Source organism: Camelus dromedarius, chromosome 5 (assembly GCF_036321535.1).
Source record: "Camelus dromedarius isolate mCamDro1 chromosome 5, mCamDro1.pat, whole genome shotgun sequence".
Taxonomy (NCBI): domain Eukaryota; kingdom Metazoa; phylum Chordata; class Mammalia; order Artiodactyla; family Camelidae; genus Camelus; species Camelus dromedarius.
In genome coordinates this window covers 53,004,683-53,026,090 of record NC_087440.1, presented here as the reverse complement: position 1 = coordinate 53,026,090, position 21,408 = coordinate 53,004,683, and the positions used below count along the sequence as shown (strand labels likewise).

The following is a 21,408-nucleotide window of genomic DNA, read 5'->3' as shown; positions in this document are numbered from 1 at the left end:
ACAATCCACATGTAAGTGGACCCACACAGTTCAAACCTGTATCGTTCAAGGATCAACTGTATGAGTATTGAACAAGTAAGAACTTCTCTTTGGGATTCTACTCTGTTTTCTTAGGCTGAAAAGAAATTACAATATTTAGAGGAGATGGGTTTGTGAAACCCTAGATGAGTTCCACGTGTGTAATTTATTCACACATATTTAAGGTGTTTAATATACAAGGACTGCTCCAGGTGCTGGAAAATCAGTGACGGGGAAAATGGACATGGTCCCTACTCTCAAGGAGCTCTAATCGTACCACAACACAAATGCTACATAATTACATGATGAGATAAGGAAAAGAGCACAGGAATCTGATGTAGGTCAGTGCGTCAGAGGAGGCGTCCTTGGAGCAGTCACACATGCAGAGATCTGAAGGAATGAGGAAGACCTAACTGCAGACATTGGTGGGGGTGGGCTGGCAACAAAACAGATTTGAGTTTTCAAAAGATATCTCTAGCTTCAGTGTAGAGATTGAATTTAGGGAAATGAATTAAGAGAAATGATGACTGGAATAGTGGCAATAAAGAGAAACGGACAGATATAAGAGATACTGAAAGTTTAGGTTGTACAATTGAAGCAGATGCTGACTGATGTGATTGGACATGTGGAGTTTAGGAATGGGGAGGCATGAAAGATGGTACTTTGCTATCTTTTTACAACTCAGAAACAGTGTCCACCAATATTTGGAGGAAGGAAACCATATTTGGTTTCAGACATCTGGAATTTGAGGGTGTTTCCATGCAAAGGGAAATAGAGAAGGCAGTCAGGATACATGGGTCTGGAACTTTGAGGAGCCTGGGCCAGAGCTATAAATTTAGGATTCATTTGATAGTTGGTGATTCCTAAGATTGTTTAGAAGAGAGGGTAGAATGGGTAGAGAAAGCAGCTTAAACTGAGCCTTGAGGAACTGACTGCACTGGCAGAGAAGCCTGCAAAAGGGACCAAAAAGGAACAGCTTGAGAGTTGGCAAAAAAGCCAGTAGGGGACGATGTTGCAAAAAATCAAGGGAAGAGAATCTTTCAGCAGAAGTGTTTCGTGCTACTGAAATGTTAAAAGAATGGAATATAAAAGTATTGACAGTTTTCAACAACCGAGTTTTCTACCTTTATGTGTATAAAATGTGCATTTTCCTTTATTTAGGCACATCCACTCTGCTGCTTACTAGAGTAAACTGTGCAGACTGGTCCTATGTATGTACTAAGCAAAATGTCACTGACTTTCCTGTTGTAAAGATGTACAAGGAAGGCGAGAACCCAGTGTCTTATGCTGGTATGTTAGGAACTGAAGAGCTCCTAAAATTTATCCAGCTGTAAGTATTCAGCTTTCCCCTAAGATTTTAAAATTTCAGGTCTATAAAACTTCTAATTCCCATACTTTGTAGACACTCTTTAAATAGATATGACCTGAGATCACAGGATAAACACTGACGAGGAGAGCCCATCTGCATTCCATCACTTTTGGGGAGATAGCAGTTTTGTTTAATGAGGCTGATTTTTTTGTTTAGAATAGTAGTTAATTGTCTTTATTTTGTCAGATGTTTATCCTGTGGAATATAGTATTTGCTAAGTTCAGTATATTTTATTTTATTTTTTTACGAGCTGAACAGTATCTTTAAAAATTAATTTTGAATATTCTTAAATATTCATCCAGCAACAGGATTTCATGCCCAGTGAACATAACATCTGTCCAAGGAGCAGAAGAATTTTTAAGTGGGGAATTATATAAAGACCTGATCACCTACTCTCGTGTGTCAGTACTGGGGCTGTTTAGTCCAACCATGACAACAGGTAAGTGGAATTAAACATTTATATAGTTAAAGACTCATTTACTAGTTTTTTAAAAAGGCTTTTAAAGAATTATTATCTTTTTAAATTATAGAGAAATCAAAATATAGACAATTTTGAAAAATAGAGAAATTTGAAGAAAAGATAAAGTCTGTAATTATTTAGAATTGTTAAATTTTAATGTAATTCCTTCCCTCTTTTTGCTGTGTACCTATGTATTGCAGATTAATACACGTTTTAATGTAATTAGGCTAATGCTGTGTGTTTAGGTTAGTATCTTGCTGTTTTTATTTACCATTACGTGGGTACATTTTTTTCATGTGATTAATATTCTTCAAAAACATCATGGCTGTACATTTGATTGGATGAATATACCATAATTTATTTAACTGTTTGCCAACAAATAATATTTTGTTTCCATTTTTTCTTTTTGCTATATGTAAAGAATATTTTTATTTATGAGTCTTTGTGTGGATTTTAGACTATTTAATGGGTTTAGATTCCCAATAGGAGAATAACTTTGTCTTCTTATAAACTGTATGTTGTATGTGTTATTCATTGTTTAAAATGAGTTTTAGTGCTTGTCTAATGGATTACTATGTTTTTGTATATTAAGCGTATTAAGCTTTTGTCATTTTATTCCACTTATTTCCCCCCAGTTTGTTGTTTTGCGTTTTAGCTTTGCTTAATAATTTTATATGTAGCTGTTTAAAATTTCTTTTCAAGTTTATTGATTTTGTGATTTCTTCCATAGCTTTTAGCTGTAGAAAATCTTTATCATCCTTATAGTTAATGTATTTTCTTCTTGCTTTAATTTATATTTTCTTTCTCTAATTTATATTGTCTTCTTGCTTTGAATGTTCTTTTTTAAAAACTGAGTGATAGAATAAACATATCATGAAATTTACCGTTTTAATCATTTTTAAGTGTATAGTTAACTAGCGTTAACTATATATTGTTGTGCAACTAATCTCCAGAACTTTTTCATCTTGCAAAACTGAAAAACTCTTTACCCGCTAAGTGGTAACTCCATTTCCCTGTTTCCCTAGCCCATGGCAACCACCAGCCTACCATTGGTCTCTATGAATTTGACTACTCTAGTTACCTTATAAAAGTCAAGTCATACAGTGTCTTTTTCTGACTGGCTAATTAGCATAATGACCTCAAGATTCATCCACCTTGTAGCATGCATCAGAATTTCCTTCTTTTTAAAGCCTGAATGATATTCTGTCATATGTATAAAACACATTTATCCATTCATCTGTTGATGGACACTTGGGATCTCTTGGCTGTTGTGAATAATGCTACTGTGAATATGGGTATGCAAATATTTCTTTAGGACCCTGCTTTCAATTCTTTTGAATATATATCCAGAAGTGGAATTGCTGGGTCATATGATAGTTCTATTTTTAATTCTTTGAGAAACTATCACTCTGTTTTCCATAGTGGCTATACCATTTTTACATTCCCACCAACAGTATACAAGGGTTCTAATTTTTCTACATCCTCCAGTACTTGTTATTATCTGTTTTTTTAATAATAGCCATCCTAATGGGTATGAGGTAATGATGCATTGTCATTTTGATTTGCATTTTCCTAATGATTAGTAAGCATCTTTTTATGTGCTTGTTGGCTGTTTGTACATCTTCTTTAGACACTGTGTCCTATGCTCATTTTTCAATTGGTTTTTGTTGTTGAGTTGCAGGAACTCTTTATGTATTCTGGATATTAAACCCTTATCATATATACTATTTGCAAATAAATTCTCCCATTCTGTAGGTTTCCTTTTCACTATCAATTGTGTCCTTTGCTTTTACACTCCCCCCCGACCCTTTTCTTTATTAAATCTTCAACCATTTAGATGTATTTGTTCACGGTATAAAGTTAGGGCCAACTTTGTGTCTACATGGTTAATAATTGTCCTTTTTTTGATTCTACCATCACCATATTAAATCCACTTCTCTACATGTATGTGCGTATAAATGTTTTCTTTTTTATTCACTTTGCCTATTGATACTTAATCTGTTAGTTTTATAATGTATGTTGAATATATGATTGGGTCAAGTCTCTTTTTTGTCTTTTTGACATTTTCTTAACCTTTTGTCTGTTAACTCTGCTAGGTAAACTTCAGCCATTTACACATGTTGTTCAAACTTATTTGGATGTCTGTTGCTTGTTTTATGCTTCGTTGGTGTTCTTTCGTTAGTTTTTTTCTAATTTTATTTCTATATGGAGTATGCTTTTGGTTTTATTTTCTCCAGGGCTATAGAAGATGTTCTTTAAAGAAGTTAAAACATATTGGAATCCATAAACTTAAAGACCATTTAAATGATTTTGACTCCTTCTTATGGAAAATAAGGATGCTTATAATTTCTTCCATTTTTTTTTCTCTATATGAGCCTCTATGGTCTCATGTTATAGACTCAAAGTATCATTACTGCTAAGCTTTTTTTTGCATTGTATATTTCTCTTTCAAAAATATTCTGCATGTATGTTTCCAACATTTTATTATGAAAAATTTCAAACATACAGCAAAGATGAAAGAATTTCACAGTGAATCCCCACATACCCGTCATCCAGACTCTACCGTTGGTATTAACCATACCTGTTTTGGCACATACCACCCATGAGGTTATTCATCTCGTTGATGCGTCTTGGGTGGACGTCTCAGTGTTCAGCTTTGCTGTAGTGCTTCTGGCAGTTAGCGTCACTTTGCTAGTTTTACAGCATTATAGACTGTAGTGTTCTTTTACTTCACAACTTTTCTGTTTTCAGACTCCTACTCCTAACCCTGTTCCTCCTTCATGGGAATGGATCTTTCAGTAAGTTTCAAAGGAAGGGCACACAGGGCATTTTTTCTGAGCAGTGGCATTGCTTAGAACGCAATTCTCTTGGCTTTGGATATGTATGGCCTCTTGACTGGGGAGCAAAACCCCTAGTGTTTTCTTCATCACATGCTGACTCTTTCCATTTATGTAGCAAACTTCCCCCCTGCTTATTTTTCTTTCATTTTAAGATGAATTTCAAATTCTGAATGAAATATTTTAACGATACTTGTATGGGAAGAAGATCCCCAGTGTCTAGCATTATAATTGTATATAGTTTAACTACTTGTTAAATTTTGCTCCCTACAAATTGCTGTCTAATATTTTTTCCCTTCTACTTTGTCTTCAAAATCTTTAAAAATAAGAGCCAAAAGAACTCATTAGAAAGAAATAATAAGAATGTTAATATGTGCTCTGTGGTTTAACCATCTTAGTAGGCAAAATCCTAGAGGGTGTAACTTTTTAATTTGTATTCTGTGAAAAATTGTGAAGTGAATGAGTCTCTATTTCACTCCTCCATCTTTCCCTCTGTAATGTTTCTATACCCACAGTTGACTTTGCTTTCTACCTACCTCAGGTGCCTGGTGTCCTGAAGTTCTCGTTTATTATTTACACTGGGCCTCCTTCCAAAAAGAATTAGTCTTCAGATAATAAAAAGCACATATACAATAAAATCATTAAAACAAGGATAAGAGTTAAGCAATAAAAGAGTGGGGGATAATTATGTAGAATATCTAGAGAACGCTGCAGTTGATCATAAAACTTAACCCTAAGCAATCTGGTAGCAAACAGAAATAGATGAAAATTTTGCCAGTTTATCATCATTGCATAATAAATGGCAGCATATAAATTAATCCATTTCTCTGACTGTACATGCTAAGAGGAATTTTTCTATGTAGGGGATCAGCATAAGGAACAGTGTATTTGATCGTATTTCTATACAAATGATAAAGTTTACATGCAGTTATCTCTCAACAGAAGTCAAAAGCATAGGGTTAAAGTATATAAAGGTAGTTCTGGTGTGCTAGAATGATGCAATCTGAATGTGATGCTTTTTTTTTTTTTTTCACATTGATTGCTACTAAGCCTTTGCAGTCTGGTGTTAGTTCCTCTTTACTTCTTTTTTTGTTTATTTTTGTTTTTGCGGACATCCGTATGATAGTTGCGGGATTTTCAACATCTTTTGAGTGAGAAAATGTTTAACATTAACAGGCAGCTATGAATCCATTAACATTTTAATGTACATTTGCATTTTAATCATAAACGCTAACTACTAACATTTGCCGAGCACTTACTTCGTATCAGATATTTATTTGTTGTTCCTATAGATTCTAGTACTTGAAGACTAACGTGAGTTCCATGAGGGCTGAAATGTCTCTTTTATCCACTGGAGTATCTTTCAGGCCCCTCTACTGGAAAGTTACTATATTTTCCTTTGTGACTGAAAAATAATCTTGTGGGGATATACTTTAAAACTTTGTAAATGTCCTGTTTCTCATTATACATTTGCACACCAGTTTTAGAATCCACTGCCTCAAAGAGCTATTACAATGTTGGTTGCTGAGTGGAAATTTTCTAACTCCATTATTCCTTCTACCTTTATTAGTTGGCATACTACTATAAGAGCTTTTCCTTCTCATTTATTTATCAGTATGGATGGTTGAGTTCTTATTTTACTCAATGGATTATAATGTTACTGTCATTAGTTTGCTCAAATTGTCCCAGATTTGGTCATTGTGAGCCCCTTCATTCTGACTCTCATGTCCTTTTGATATGTCTTCATCATTTTTTGAGTATGTCCTTTTGACACAAAATGTTCCCAGCCGCATTCCTAGAATCAGCCATTTCTCCAAGAAGTCCAGGTTCCTTTTAGTGGGACATTGAATTTAGAAGCCAAGATCTAGGGGTTAGGAGTGGTTTTAGTTCCTGAAGTGTTCTTACTTCTCAACTATTTTGCTGACAGAGCTAAAATATAGATATATCTATATATGTAGGTATATAAATATAACTATTTAATAAAATGACAGTGCGAAAAAGCAGTATTGCTAAATTAATGTATTTATTTTATGTACTTTAAACGTTTATAGTTAAAACAACTAAATATTATAGGTCACCATTAATATTACATCCCAAGTATACTTATAGTGGTTAAAAAAACTTTATTTAGGTAAATGATTATTTCCTTATATTTGAGATTGCCGTATATTCAGAAGGAGAAGAATGTGCCTGGTTTTAAACATTCAGAGGAGGATTTGCACTGATTTAGTGGGAATGGATATGCATCTGGATATGCATAAATCTGCAGTTTTAAATGTCCTCATCCCACAAATAACTTAGGGTTTATGTCCAAGTGGATTCATGAAGAGCCTTTCAAGAAACATTCATGAGTTTAGGGTCTTCTGCACGAGGAAATTACGTGGAAATATTAGAGTAATTTTCCACTATTACTTACCAAAAAAAAGAAGCTGAAACTGATTCCATTATGTCATTGCTTTAGATAGTAGTCATCCATTATTGACCAGAATTTAGAGAATTTCTCTTAGAAATCAAAGTATAGGCATTCAGTTCTTTCTAGTTGCTTAGTTTTCTTATGACTCTTTTCTACTGTGGTATAGCACAGGCAAAAGAAAATACTTGCATGGGTTACTAGTTTCTCATTAAATTTATGATTATAAATGAGCTCTCAGTGCTTTCTGCTGGTGGACTGTGCCATTCCAGTAAGTTGGCTTTTCTACAGTGTTTCTCAGTCTTGTGGAAAGTACGTATCCTTTTTAAAGAAAACAATCTTGCGGTTACCAGTGTTACCAATGTTGATGCTCACATCACGAATATAGTGCTGACTGCTAAGTTACAGATCTTTTGGGTTCAGCATACCCAGACTACTAGTGCTTTATGATTCATTTTTTCCATCATTGTTTTTCTATTTGAATTGCTGTGAACCTTTTATGTAGTGAGCTGAGCTATCACCTTGGCCTTCAGTTGGCAAGAACACATCATTTGTAAGAGCCCACCTCTGCTCTTTTCCTACTAGTCTGCAGCTGCTAATTCAGACTTGCTTCTTGGTCATAAGATCCAGAATATGCTATTATTTATGAGTATATTCAGAAATCTACAGAATAATAGTTCTTATTTTGAATATGTATATCCTAACAAATCAGAGAAGAATTATACCCAAATTAATCAAAGTCCAAAAGTAACAAAAACACATTACAGAAAATACAGGAAATAAAAGAAGACACAAATCCCTCTTAAGTGTAGAACCCTAACACGGACGCTGTTAGAGGACTAGAATTTCCAGTCTTCTATTTTTTCTATGTATATAGGCACTTTCAGATTTTGTGGTTATAACGTACCATTTCACATACCTGCTTTTCTTTCCAGGCTACATATAGGACAGCTGTCTCCATTTACCGTGCCTTAGGAGTAAATTAAAAAGCAACAAATGTTTATTTCGTAATTCTCTATGATTAGAGTCCTATAAATCTTATCAATTACAGTTGACCCTTGAAAACGAGGAGGTTAAGGGTACCAACCCCTTGCGCAGTCGAAAATCCCCATACTGCTTGCCGTCTCTGCCTCAAAAACAAAGGAATTGATAAATGACTTAACCAAGGACAGGAAGCGGCAACAGTTTGGATAGAATCAGGACTCCAACCCTACTGTAAATCTGTTCATCAGTAATTCAACTGCATAAAAAGTTTCAGATTTTTGTCTTGTCTATGTATTTATAGCAAAAGAAGAGTTCACTGAAGCAGGAAAGCACCTAAAAGGATGTGTTATCACTGGAGTTTACTCTGAAGAAGATGTTTTGATACTGTAAGTTTATTGGTCTTTTAATTTTAGGGAGGAAAAAGTTTGCAAAATAATATATTGCTTGTCTCTACACAGTTGGTGAAGAAAAACAGCAACATAACTAAATTTTTAATTTTTTTCTATGGATATCTAGGAACTACCACCTGGCTGTTTAGAATTTTCAGATATTCAAAATTCTACTTTAGGCTAGAGCTCCTCACTGGGGCAACCTTGGATTCATACTATTTCATCTTTCTATAAAATTTTTCCTCTTGGGTTCTGTTACTTGCAATTTTAATTCTTTGGGGTTGTCATAGTGTTCTGAGGAATTTTACTTCTTGAGTGTTTGGGTTTTGTTTTGCCACAGAGGTCTATAGAAAAATCAGAGGTGTACCTGATAGTTCTACTTAATTTTGTTATTGCAGACATAACACTTAAGCAGTACTGTCACTTAAGTTGCTTTATTTGTAGAATTTGGGGCTCCAGTGAACTATCAAATAATTTCAGCTGCTGCAGAATGAAGGACTGCACTGAATATTTGGAGATTATTAATACACATCATATTCTGCATTAATGACTCATCTTCAGATGCACATGGAGTTGTTAAGCCCAGTGGTTTGTCTTACCTTCTGACCATATTATTTCTAATTGTGATCTCTGAGCTTAAATCTTTCATCCTGAACACGGGTGACATAGACTTTTGGTGATCAAGCACCTGTTCTATCCATGAAACCAGTGATTTTTGAAAAGTAAATACTGAACTCCAGATCTTTAGGAAATGTAATACCTGCTCACTGGACACACAGACAGTCACCCAGTATCTTCTAGACCAGTAGTTTTCAGAGTATGTTTTGTTCATAACCAACTGGTCAACTAAGAGGGTCCTCTGGGTAATCTGAACTGGGCTCTCTACTAATGCTTACAATATTATGCCTACACTTTGTTTTAGCATGAATTAAGTTTTTACATGGTAATAAATGTGACCACCTCACTGGTAATTTTACACAAAGTCTTTTTGTTTCTCCTTATTTAGTGGTTTTCTTTAGGTTTAGTTTGCAAAAGTAGTGGTAGGAAGAGGCAGATCTGGGCTCTGTTTCAGTACAGAGCACAGGCTCTGTATCTGGAATACCTCAGTTTGAATTCTGTCTCTGCTGTTTATCACCTTCTAAGTCCTCATCTGTTAAATGGGGGTTATAGGGCTGTTCTGAGTGTTAAATAAAAACTTAACTAGAAGCACCTGGTTTAGTGCCTGGCAAATAATAGGCCCATTCTAATAAATGCCTATCTCCTTGCTCAGCAGTTCCGTGAGCAGTGCAAAAAGTTGAGAACCATTCAGTGTGTTCCTAATCCTATTTAGACGTTGTCTTGATGATTAAATTGTCTAGAAAAAAAATCTGGCTAGACTACTGTCTGTTGCTTTCTCTTTAATTACTTATTTTGTGTGTGGGGGGTAATTAGATTTATTTTTATTTTTAAATGGAGGTACTAGGGATTGAACCCCCGGGACCTTATGTGTGCCAAGCACTCACTCTGCCACGGAGCTATGCTCTCCCCCCTGTTGCTTTCCTTTATCTAGGTTATCAAAGCTCTTGAACTTGCTCAAAATAGCCTCACATAGAAGACAAGTTTATCTGAAAATGGTGTTCATTTTTTCCTTAGTAGTAGGGCTTTTCATTTGCTGCCTCTACTGTGGCCTCTTGGTCAAATTGTTCATGTTTTTGATGACTTGCTGTATTTCGGTTGGAAATTTTAATACTACGTTTCTCCATAGGTCAGATAAACACGCTGTAACTCTTCCAGCCCTGCTGCTTGCCAGACACCAAGAAGGCAAAATAGAGAGCATTCCATTAGCGAACGCCCATGTGCAAGACATAGTTCAAATAATAACAAATGCATTACTGGAAACATTTGTGAGTATATTTTGTAATATGGATGTTATTTGAAATAAGAAAACCTAGATCAGTTAAAGATAGTGTATTTTAATGCATGATTTTGCAGCTTTTGTTGCCACAGGATGTGATGTTTTGTGAGCTGAAGATCCAGGGGGTTGCTCTGTTTTATTTTTTCACTCATTATGCATACAGCTTCTCCAGTCCACTGCCAAAATTTTACATGTCTTGGATTATTTTTATTGCTGAGATGACTGTGGCTGATGGCCAGTTAAAGTACTTAATCTAGGTTGAAACTTGGTACAAAGCCCATGGATTCCAGAGAGCAGGCTGCCCCGCTTCAAATCCTTGCTTGACTCCTTACTGGCCTGTATGTAGACGTCTCTGTGCCTCAGTTTCCACAGGTGTAAAGTGTAGATGATGGTACAGCCCCTGCTGCAGAGAGTGATTATAAGGACTGAACGAGATCTGTGTTCATTGCTCTGTGTGTGGTGTTTGGATCCTGGTAAACTTGGAACAAATGTTAGCTAGTATTATTATTTATGTAGTTTTAGAGCAAAACACTGTCTTCAGGAAGTCTTTTTCCAGTGCTTACTTTGTATAATAGTGAATTCAAGGGCACAACAGATGTAACCTGCATTTCTTGATTTCAGTTGTTTTACATTAGTATTAAGTATAGCTAGAATATTATAAATTTATACTTTTCTGCATTTCTAAAGTGTCATAGGAGCACTGTTATCAGCTATAAATTCTGAATGAATATCCTCCTGTTATAGTTTTTTGTCATGATGAGCTAAATGACATTACATTTTAGGCTCAAATATAAATGAATGTATTCTTTAAGTCTTTTTATGATCTCAGTTCCATTCCCTCCCCTCCCCCATTAAAGAATATGAAAGGCTCTACCATTTTCCATTTTTAGTTCCACATCTATTAAGTCACCTTCTGGATGTACCTGTGAGCTAGATTAAATCATCTTGTATCAGGTAACTAATCCCCAGATGACATGAGGAAACCAATGAAAAGAAGCTGACTTGCTGAAGTCACACAGCTGAGCAGGAGAAAAGAACTGAATGAAACTAGCACCCAGGCATCCTTGTTCACCAGCTGCCCCTTTCATTGGATCTCACTTGAAATCCAAATGAATAATTTTATTTTCTTTATAGTGCCAACCACCTCTGATCCATCCTCAAACACCAAATTCTGGCATATAATTTTCCCTACCTATCCTCAAAGCCACTTTCCTCATTGTTATTCACTTTCCCACTCAAAGTCCTCTTCTCACACCTTCCTCTTTCATGATTTAAATCTTAGATCCTACCTCCTCCAAACTGCCCTGTATTGTCTTGTGGTAACTATTATCTTTTATCTTCGACATGAGTTACGTCCCCTTCCTAAAACTGACCCATCTGATCAAGCCAGCAGCTCTTACTCGGAGCAGATCTGATGACCCAGGTGCAATGGAGCCACCACTCCGCAATTCAAAACTTTATTGAGCTTCAAGAGCTTATGTTGGGCACTGAGTCAAAAAGAAATAAGATGTTAAAAGATTATATCTTTAAAGCTCAGCTTATATTTTTTTCAAAAATTTTGTGTTAGAGGAAAAATTTATAACAAGAGTTTTGTTTGTCACATGTGTATTGGCCAGTCTGGTCCAGTTTTAGCATAAGAAATTATTAGAAGTGCTACATCCTTGTAAAACAGGGGACTCCATTAAGGTTTATTTTCAAATTCTATTAGCAGTTTTATTTTGAAAAGAACTCATTATTAAGACAAGGTAGGCTTAAATAAAAAAAAAACTCTTGAGTTTGATAGTTGCTAACCAATATAACAAAATCTCCACTTAAATGAAAATAGGTTTGAAATACATTTTACAAACTAAAATTGCACGAATGATTTGAACGTTATTTTCTGTTTTATACTTCATCGTTCCCTATATTTTGTTTGTTTGTTTTTGTTTTTGTTTTTAAACAGCCAGAAATTACTGTGGAAAATCTTCCCACTTATTTAAGACTTAAGAAACCGTTACTTATTTTATTCAGTGATGGCAGCATAAATCCTCAGCATAAAAAAGCCATATTGACACTGGTAAAAGAGAAACACTTGGATTCACTTACCCCTTGCTGGTTAAATATGTAAGTATATTTTTAATTTTTTTTTTACTATGTTAACGGTGAAGTACAATTATTATTAAATTTTCATTAGGAAATGAAATGCTCTAAACTTTACATTTAGAGTTAATATTAGGGAACCAATGTATATGTCATCATGATATTAGTAACTAAACTCCCTCAGATGGTCTAAGATGACCTTGTTTTAGATTGAATTCTGTTTTATAATAAATTACTTTTTTTTTCTGTGTGGTACTGACTTTTCGGTTTTATTGAGGTATAATTAACAAATAAAATTGTAAGATATTTACAATGTACATTGTGATGATTTGATATATGTATGCATTGTGAAAAGTTTCTTCCATTTAGTTAACTGTTACATCCATCACCTCACATATTTGTTTTATATATGTACATTTTGGGGTGGGGGGATAAGAACATTTAAGTTCTGCTCTCTTAGCAAATTTCAATGATATAGTAGTGTTATTAACTATAGTCACCATGATATACATTAAATCCTCAGACCTAATTCATCTTGCAGTTGAAAAGTCTATATTCTTTTACCAATCTCTCCGTATTTCCTCCACTACAGTCCTTGGCAACTTTTCTACTCTTTTTATAAGCTTGACCTTTTGAAAAAGATTCCACATATAAGTGATACTAATATGTAGTATTTGTCTTTCTCTGTTTGGTTTATTTCACTTAGCATAATGCCCTCAAGTTCCATCCATATTGTAGCAAATAGCAGGATATCCTTTTTCATGGCTGAATAATATTCCATTGTATGTAACTGTGTGTATGTGTATATATACATACACATATACCCACATATTTTGTCCATTCATCTGTTGACACTTCAGTTATTTCTATATCCTGTATATTATGAATAATGCTGCAATGAACATGGGAGTGCAGATATCTCTTCAATATTCTATTTTCATTTCCTTTTCAATATATTCCCAGAAGTGGAATTGCTGGATCCTATGGTAGTTCTATTTTTAATTTTTTGAGTAACCACTGTACTGTTTTTCATAGTGCCTGCACCAGTTTACATTCCCACCAACAGTGCAAAAGGGTTCCCTTTTCTCTACATCCTTGCCAACACTTATTTGTTGTCTTTTTGATAATAGCTATTCTGACAGATGTGAGGTGATACTTCATTGTGATTTTGATTTGCATTTCCCTGATGACTAGTGATGCTGAGCATCTTTTCATGTACCTTTTGGTTATTTGTATGCTTTCTTTGCAGAAATGTCTTTTCAGTTCTTCTGTGCTTTTTAAATTGGATTATTTGTTATTTTGTCATTGAGTTTTATGAGTTCTTTAGTTATTTTGGATATCAATCTCTTATTCATTTTTAGTTTGATGTTTTCCCACTTGTTTATTTTTGCTTTTGTTGCTTTTGTTGCTTTTGTTTTTGGTGTCATTCAGTAAACTTTTTAAAGTAATAATTTTTCTGATTTTAAAAGTAATGGATATTCATTGAGGAAAATTTGGCAAAGCAAACAGAAAAGTAAACATTGTGATATTTTGGTATTTTTCTTTAGTTCCTTTTTCTATATTTCTCTGTTTTTAAAATGCAGCCTAAAATGTTACAAAAAGTTTCCAGTGAATTTGCCAACAGTATTTCCTGGTGTGTTTTCTAGATGTATGGTTTGTTATATTTAATGTCTCTGAACACAACACACACACACACACACACTATCTATTATTCAAATTCATCAGATAGAAGACATTTTTAACTCATTTAAGAAATTATAAGGGCAGAGTACATTTTTGCTGTGAAGAGCTAACAGTACAGCCTGTCACTTGAGACAGAAGTTTCCCAGGTAATTATCCTTGTCACTATCTCAATAAAGTAGTAAGTTCCATAATGTGGAATGTACTGTATTAAGAAGACTAGTTGTCTTAAACTTAGTTTCCCTGTATGAACATACTTTAAAAAAATCTTTCTTATCTTGAAATTAATCCTGAGGAAAGACAATTTTATTTGGAAAAGGAGTATTATAAGTCTCTTGTTATTTTATAGTTTGTACTCATTTAATTTTTGAGCTGACTTGTGATCAGATAGTTGACTAAATTTTGAAAGGAACCGGTTGATTATATCAAGCTGAAATTGAGAAGCCTTTGGACTACGTTTTTCATTAAAACTCTCATTGGCTGCCTTTCTTCATAAGAGAAACACAGTGCCCCATGTTAAAAGAAATTTTTTGACACTGATTACTAATAAGATAACATATCCACACCTGATCAAAAGGTAAGGTTATCTTACTTATTAAAACACCAACAGGAAGCAACAATATGTTAATCTTAATATAAGACACTGAGGGAAACCAAAAACAATATTTTACATACCACTCCACTGTGCCTGGATATAACCCATGGGCTATAGACACATGAGTTTCTGTCAAGACCTCTTGATTTTTAAGACATCTTTTGATAAACATACTGGCATGATGTATTTCAAGGTTAATGTTTTATGCACTATTGTTCTTATTATTTTGTTATAGAAAGAAACATTAACATGTTCAATTGCTCCCTTTTATAGAAAGAACACTCCCGTGGGGAGAGGAATCTTGCAGGTGTATTTTGATGCTCTGCCCCCCCTTCCTCTTCTTGTTGTGGTGAATCTGCATTCAGGTGGCCAAGTATTTGCATTTCCTTCAGACCAGGCTGTAAGTGAACAAAACCTTCTATTGTGGCTGAAAAAAGTTGAAGCAGGACTAGAAAGCCCCATCAGTAAGTATTCTGTTTAATATGCACAATTCTATATCTTGTTTCATGTTTTTCTAGCTAATGAATGCTAGAAATGACTTGAACTGTAGTATTTCTAAGTATGCTAAGGAGTAATATGCTGATAGCGTTGTCCATGGGACAGTCTCCTATATGGTGGGTATTACCCATTGAAAATAAGTGCCATCGTATAAAATTCAATAGTAATAACATTTATTGAATGCTCATGAGGTGTCTAGCACAATGCTGCGTGATTCACTTGCAAGATCTCATCCTCCGGAGAGTCGTATGAAGTATGATTACTTGTAGAAGAGTTAAGTAACTAGTTCAAAGTCATATAATTAACCAGTAAATGAGGAAGCTTGGATTCCAGCCTGGCTGTCTTGTGTTCCAGAGCCAGAATTTTGAACCACAGGAAGATAAATCTTGGCTCAGAATTTATGATGCTAGCTTATGACATGCTGTAGTCCCTGTTTCTAAAACCTATGTGGATTTATACCTGTGATACAGATGTGTATGTTAACTTAGATACAATTGTGGCAACACCAGATCTGTTGCTATAATTTAAATAAGTTAACATGTAATAAGCTAAATCATTAGTTGTTGAGGAAATAGTGTAAAATTTGATGTAATGAAAAGTTTCCTAAGATACTTCTAAGGATTTTGTTACTGGAAACCAGATGAACTATATTATTATAACATTTGGACACTGTTCATGACCAAGTTCTGAAAAAAGGGTTGTGTGTGTGTGTAAAATATAATTGTATATACACACCCAGTTCTGGTGTATAAACTCCAATTCAGTGTTACATTGTCTCTCAGCCAAGATGCATCCTGTGACTCTTATCGTTATGTGTATTTGTGTATATTTAATCAGATTCTTGAATTTTTTAAAGTGCCGATCACTGCAGCACACCTGTTCTTCCCAGGTGGTCTGCCTACTTCATTTCTGTTAGGCAGTTTTAACTAAGTTATTGTGTTTAAATAGTCTATAGACAGTATTTGTTTATTGAAATAAGTCACATACCATTGAATGTGCTCTTGAAGTGTATAATTCAGTGGGGGTTTTTTGTTTGTTTTTTTTGTTTGTTTGTTTTTTAGTATATTCACAAGGCTATGCAACCATTACCATGATTGAATTTTAGGACATTTTTATCACCCCAGGAAGAAACCCTCTCCCCATTAGCAGTCATTCTCCATTCCCCCCTCCCTTCATCCCTTGACAACCACTAATTTACCTTCCATCTTTATGCATTTGTCTAATCTGGATGTTTCATATAAATGGAATAATACAACATGTGGCCCTTTGTGTCTGGCTTCTTTCACTTAGCATAGGTTTTCAAGGTTCATCCACATTAAAGTGTGAATCAGTAGTTCATTCTTTTTTATGGATGAATTAATTCCGTTATATGGAAATATACCGTACTTCCTCCATTCGTCAGTTGATGGACTTTGGGGTTGTCTGCACTTTCTGGCTGTTATGACTAATGCTGCTGTGAACATTCATGTACATATTTTTATATCAAATACACAGATGCCTGTGCCACTTACCCTCTCTGTCTTGATATAGCAGCTTTTAAGTGGGGAAGTTTGATTCCTCCAACTTTTTCACTTCCAGGAAGATTTTGACTATTCTGAGTCCTTTCAGATGGTATTTCTAAATCTTAATTTTCTGAGATAATTTGTTAGTGTTTTAATATTTTCCTAGGAAATGTAAAAACTTAACTGTTTTGTGTGTCATCATCTGAAAGCAGCTTTTCTGTGGCTGTCATCACTCACTTCTGGTGTCTTCATTTTAGCCACACCCCACGGGGTCCTGTGGGTTCTATCTCCTGAACTCTTTACTCTCCAGATAGCCTGCGTTCACTGCTCTAGCTGCACTGCCATTTTACAGTGGCAGTGAGTGTTGTCATTTTGCAGCTGCTGTGACACAGATGCCTTGTGGACTCTGACTGAATCAGATAGGATTATATTTGTAGGGCGTTCCAACTGAATTGCTTTATAAAAGGTGGTGTGATGTTCAAAGACACAGAAACCTGAGCTTATGACCCAGCCTCCTTGATTACTGACTGTGTGGTTTTAGGCAAGTTTTTCTTTGTTTCTGCCTCTACAGCTGTAAGATGAGATTAACAGTTCCGACTCTATGTCAGTTATGTTAAAAATCAAATAAAATTAAGTATTCAAAGACATATACTTTAAAGTGTGAAATCTAAAGCATATTATCACTGTTTGTGGAGAGATCCTTTCTTCCAAGAATCCTTGGGGGCTTTGACTCCTCAACTCACCATTAGCAAGAGGAAGGAATCAGAATTATTCTTCTGAGTTTCCTGAGAGACTGGTATATCTTCTGTTGCAATTATTTTAATGCCTTTGGTTTCCATTATTTCTTTATATCATTGCTCCTATTCTTGAATTATTCCTGTTGTGCGAAATCTGTCTACTAAATGGAGAAAAGCTAATTTATCATTCATATATATATATATATATTTATATATGCTATCAGCTTAAATCAGTTTTCCGCTTCTGGTGACCAATGCTTTAAAATAATGTTAAGATTCACTGCCATGAAGTCCTTCTGAAAAGTTATCCAGTCACTGTTTATATTACAGTTGATTCCATAGCAATTTTTAATTATTCCTCATCTATATTTTTATAAAATGAACTTTTTAAAATAAAGTATGTGCAAAGGATATTAATCAAATCTTCAAAAACAGAAAATGCTTTTAAATGTAAGGAAATATTTGACTAAGCAATGAAATAATCTGTATGTTCCAAAATTTTTTTCTGGAATGATTTGTAAGAAATAGTTACAGCTCTTTGGGATAAAGACAGGGGTAGGAAGGGAAGCAAGAGACGTTTTCATTTTAACTTGTACCTATTTGTCTATAATCTCATTGTACATAGTTATTTTTTAAAACCTCAACAAGGGTTAACAGGTAATGAGATTATGGACCTTTTGGTTTTTTTCCTATTAATACCTATCTTTATTTAAAATATAATAGCTTCTAAATGTAATATAAATAGAAAAATGTCTAGTAATGACAAATGATATATCAAGTTTCTTAGACAGTGATGATAATTAAAAAGCTAGCTTTGTGTAGATAAGGGAAACTGATGAAGCCTTCACTCCTACAAATTTATTTTTCAAAATAAAACATTTTCTAGTACATTCATGTGATGGTATTGTATACCTGTTCATCTTTAACCCTTGATTATATCTTCCTTCCAGCCATTTTACCTGCTCAGGAGTGGAAACCTCCTCTGCCTGCTTATGATTTTCTGAGCATGATGGACGCTGCAGCATCTCAGCATCCTCCCAAGAAGATTCCTGAGTGTATGAAAGAAACTGATGTGCAGGAAAATGGAGAACAGCCGGAAGAGAAATCTGCGATCAGAAATGAACCGACTGGAACATTGAGAATAAAGCATTGGAGTAGAAGTAATTGGTTTGGAGAAGCCAAAAAATCATTTGCGTATGATAATAAAGAATTATGATGCTCAAAAGCCAGCTTCTTTTACAGGGCTGTGGAAAGCTTTCGAAAGTATTTTTGGCTTATTTGCCAGACTCATTAAAAAAATAACACTGAATCATCTCAAGTTTCTTGACCAGTGCTGTCCAACAGAAAATAATATAAGCCACATATGTAATTTAGAATTTTAAGTAGCCACATTAGAAAAAGTAAAACTGAGCAGGTGTAATTAATTTTAATATATTTCATCCAGTAACTATACTCAAAGTAGTTCAATTAAGAAAAATTGAGATATTTTACATTCCTTTTTTCATATCAAGTCTTGAGCATCCAGTGCATATTTTACACTTGCTATACTGCTCACTTCAAAATAGCCACATTTCAAGTGCTCAGTAGCCATGTGTGGTATTAGACAGCCCAGCTCTAGACCATAACTGGTATAATTAATTTGACCTAGTTCCCACCACAGTATATTTTGAACTAGAAGATAAAATGTAACTCTAGTTTAATCACAGTTGACTCCACAGTGGACTTACAGAGCTGGCAGTTGTTTTTTTTTTGTTTGTTTGTTTTTTGTTTTGTTGTAGTCATAATGTTAAAACCAGTGTTTCTAAATCAGGGAACAATTTTGCCTCCCAGGGGACATTTAGCAATGTCAGGAGACATTTTTGATCGTCATTACTGGGGTGTTAACTGGTATCTGGTAGGTAGAGGCCAGCTAAACACCCTGCAATGCACTGGACCACCCTCCCTGCCCCCAACACACACAACAAAGAATTATTCTGCCCAAGTGTCAACAGTGCCACGTCACCCTGTGTTAAACTAATCTGTGGCAGAGTGGTAAATTCATTTCTGTAATATTTTCAAAAAGTAATGAAATAACCCTAAAAAGGACACAGAGTGAAATAGATAAAATATCTATTCTGTTATATATGTTATATATAATCATTCTCATACATACACAGTTGACCCCTTGAACAACACGAGTTTGAACTGCACGGTTCTACGTACATGCAGATTTTTTTCACTAAATAATACGTACTGCAAGATCCGCGGTAGGTTGAATCTGGATGTGGAACCATGGATGTGGGGGGCGCCAAGTTGTTTGTTCAGGGGGTTGGCTCCCCTAAACTCCACATTAGTCAAGGGTCAACTGAATGTTTCATTATAACAGATCATTTGCTCCTCCCAGTACCCCTTCTTCAATGTTTTTCCTATAGCATGTCACGTGTATTGCAGTTCATTCTCATTTGTCTTTATTTCTTACATGGGAAATATGAGTGTGAACTCTAAATACAGTTTGTAGAAATAAAACATGATCAGTCTACCATTAACTACTACAAGCATATATAAAAGGTGAAACCAATTAGTCATTGTACCATAGTCAGCAATTTTGACAGTTATTAATGTTCTTTTAATAATTTTAAATAAAGTATCTGGATTTCAGGCTACCTTTCAAAGCCTCCTTTGGCCTCTGTCATGCCCTCTGTTGGACCACTGACCCTGTAGCAGTTGGATTTCTTTGGTTGCCAAGCAACAAAAATTCAACGTTGGTTAACTGAAGCAAAATGAGAATATTGGGTAATTCAGAGTTAGCAGAAACATTAAGCATGCTTTGAACAGACAGGAACCAAACCTGTTTTGGGATCTATGTAGCAGGAAGTAAGTAATAGCTCAGTAATGAATCAGTTCTATCTATTTTTCTGTCTTTCATGACTCAGGATGTCCTGGGAATGCTGGTTAGGAAAAGGCGAGGCACTTTAACTGGCAGCTCTAATCAGACTTTCACAATGCAGAAGAGGTGAACCTCACAAAAGAAATCTAGATTCTGTTTACTAGGAAAAGGGAGACTGAATGTGGAGAGCAAAAAAACAACAAAGAAATGGAAAACCTGTGAATCCTTAAGACACCACTTGCTGTTCTGCTGCATATCCATCGTATCCTTTCCAGGTGTTTCTACTACATTCTCCTGTCCTTTTCTGAGAGCTTCAAAAGCCCTGTCTCTACCCTCAAGTGGTCGTAGTTTTCTTCTATATCCCCTACTCCTCTGTAAGAGTTGGTGACCACTGCATAAGTATATTCTCTATAACATCTAATTCCTCAGGAATCAGATTCTTTTACCTTCTCCTGCCTCACCTATGCTGGAAGGTAAACAGCCTTGGTCCATTGCTTGTGATGAAATACTCCATGGGCTGTTTTTCAAAATTCCTGGAGTTATTACCCAAGCTAATACTTCCTTTAAAAACTATTTAAACTGTATACACAGAACATTAAATTCAAAGATTAGGATGTAGAAACCTGCAAGAGAATGTTACTTCCATCCTAACAACAACAACAACAATCACTTTTCTAATACATATCAGAGAAGGCAGCCAAAGGAACTGAATTCCAGAGTGACAAGCCCCTTAAAGAAGAGACAGAATACATGAACTGTTTCACCATTGGCAGAGAATAGGAGTCTCCCATGAAAGCAAGTAAGAAGAAACTTGGAAAGGTCTAAGTTTTACCCTATCTGCAAGTTATAAGTTAGCCTACCACAATTTCTTAAATCAGAAACAAGGGACTTTATTACCCACTCTAATAGTATTAATCAGAGTGTCAGTCTCCGTGCTGGTTCCCTGAACCCGAGTCCTGCAGTGCAACGAGAAGAAGGGCCCCATGACACCTCCACATGCAGTGGGTACCATTACAGGCAAGGAACCTTGAGCTCAGGGAACCTAAATATTTTATAATGGGTATTAAGCATGCCTGCCCTTTGCTCTGGA

General features: G+C 35.1%; 1 protein-coding gene across 7 annotated transcripts in view; it reads left to right on the top strand.

Annotated features, from left to right (window-relative positions):
• TXNDC16 (thioredoxin domain containing 16) overlaps nt 1–19,049 on the top strand; it is a 76,525-nt gene extending 57,476 nt beyond the window's left edge. For all 7 annotated transcript variants that reach the window (XM_031453728.2, XM_031453726.2, XM_010982921.3 and 4 more), the window contains 7 exons: nt 1,180–1,348; nt 1,690–1,826; nt 8,380–8,464; nt 10,212–10,350; nt 12,304–12,464; nt 14,989–15,179; nt 18,403–19,049. In XM_031453728.2, the coding sequence (XP_031309588.2) occupies nt 1,180–1,348; nt 1,690–1,826; nt 8,380–8,464; nt 10,212–10,350; nt 12,304–12,464; nt 14,989–15,179; nt 18,403–18,668 (1,148 nt within the window). In that variant the 3' untranslated portion in view covers nt 18,669–19,049. The remainder of the gene's footprint in view (nt 1–1,179; nt 1,349–1,689; nt 1,827–8,379; nt 8,465–10,211; nt 10,351–12,303; nt 12,465–14,988; nt 15,180–18,402) is intronic.
• Nucleotides 19,050–21,408: the final 2,359 nt, after the last annotated feature.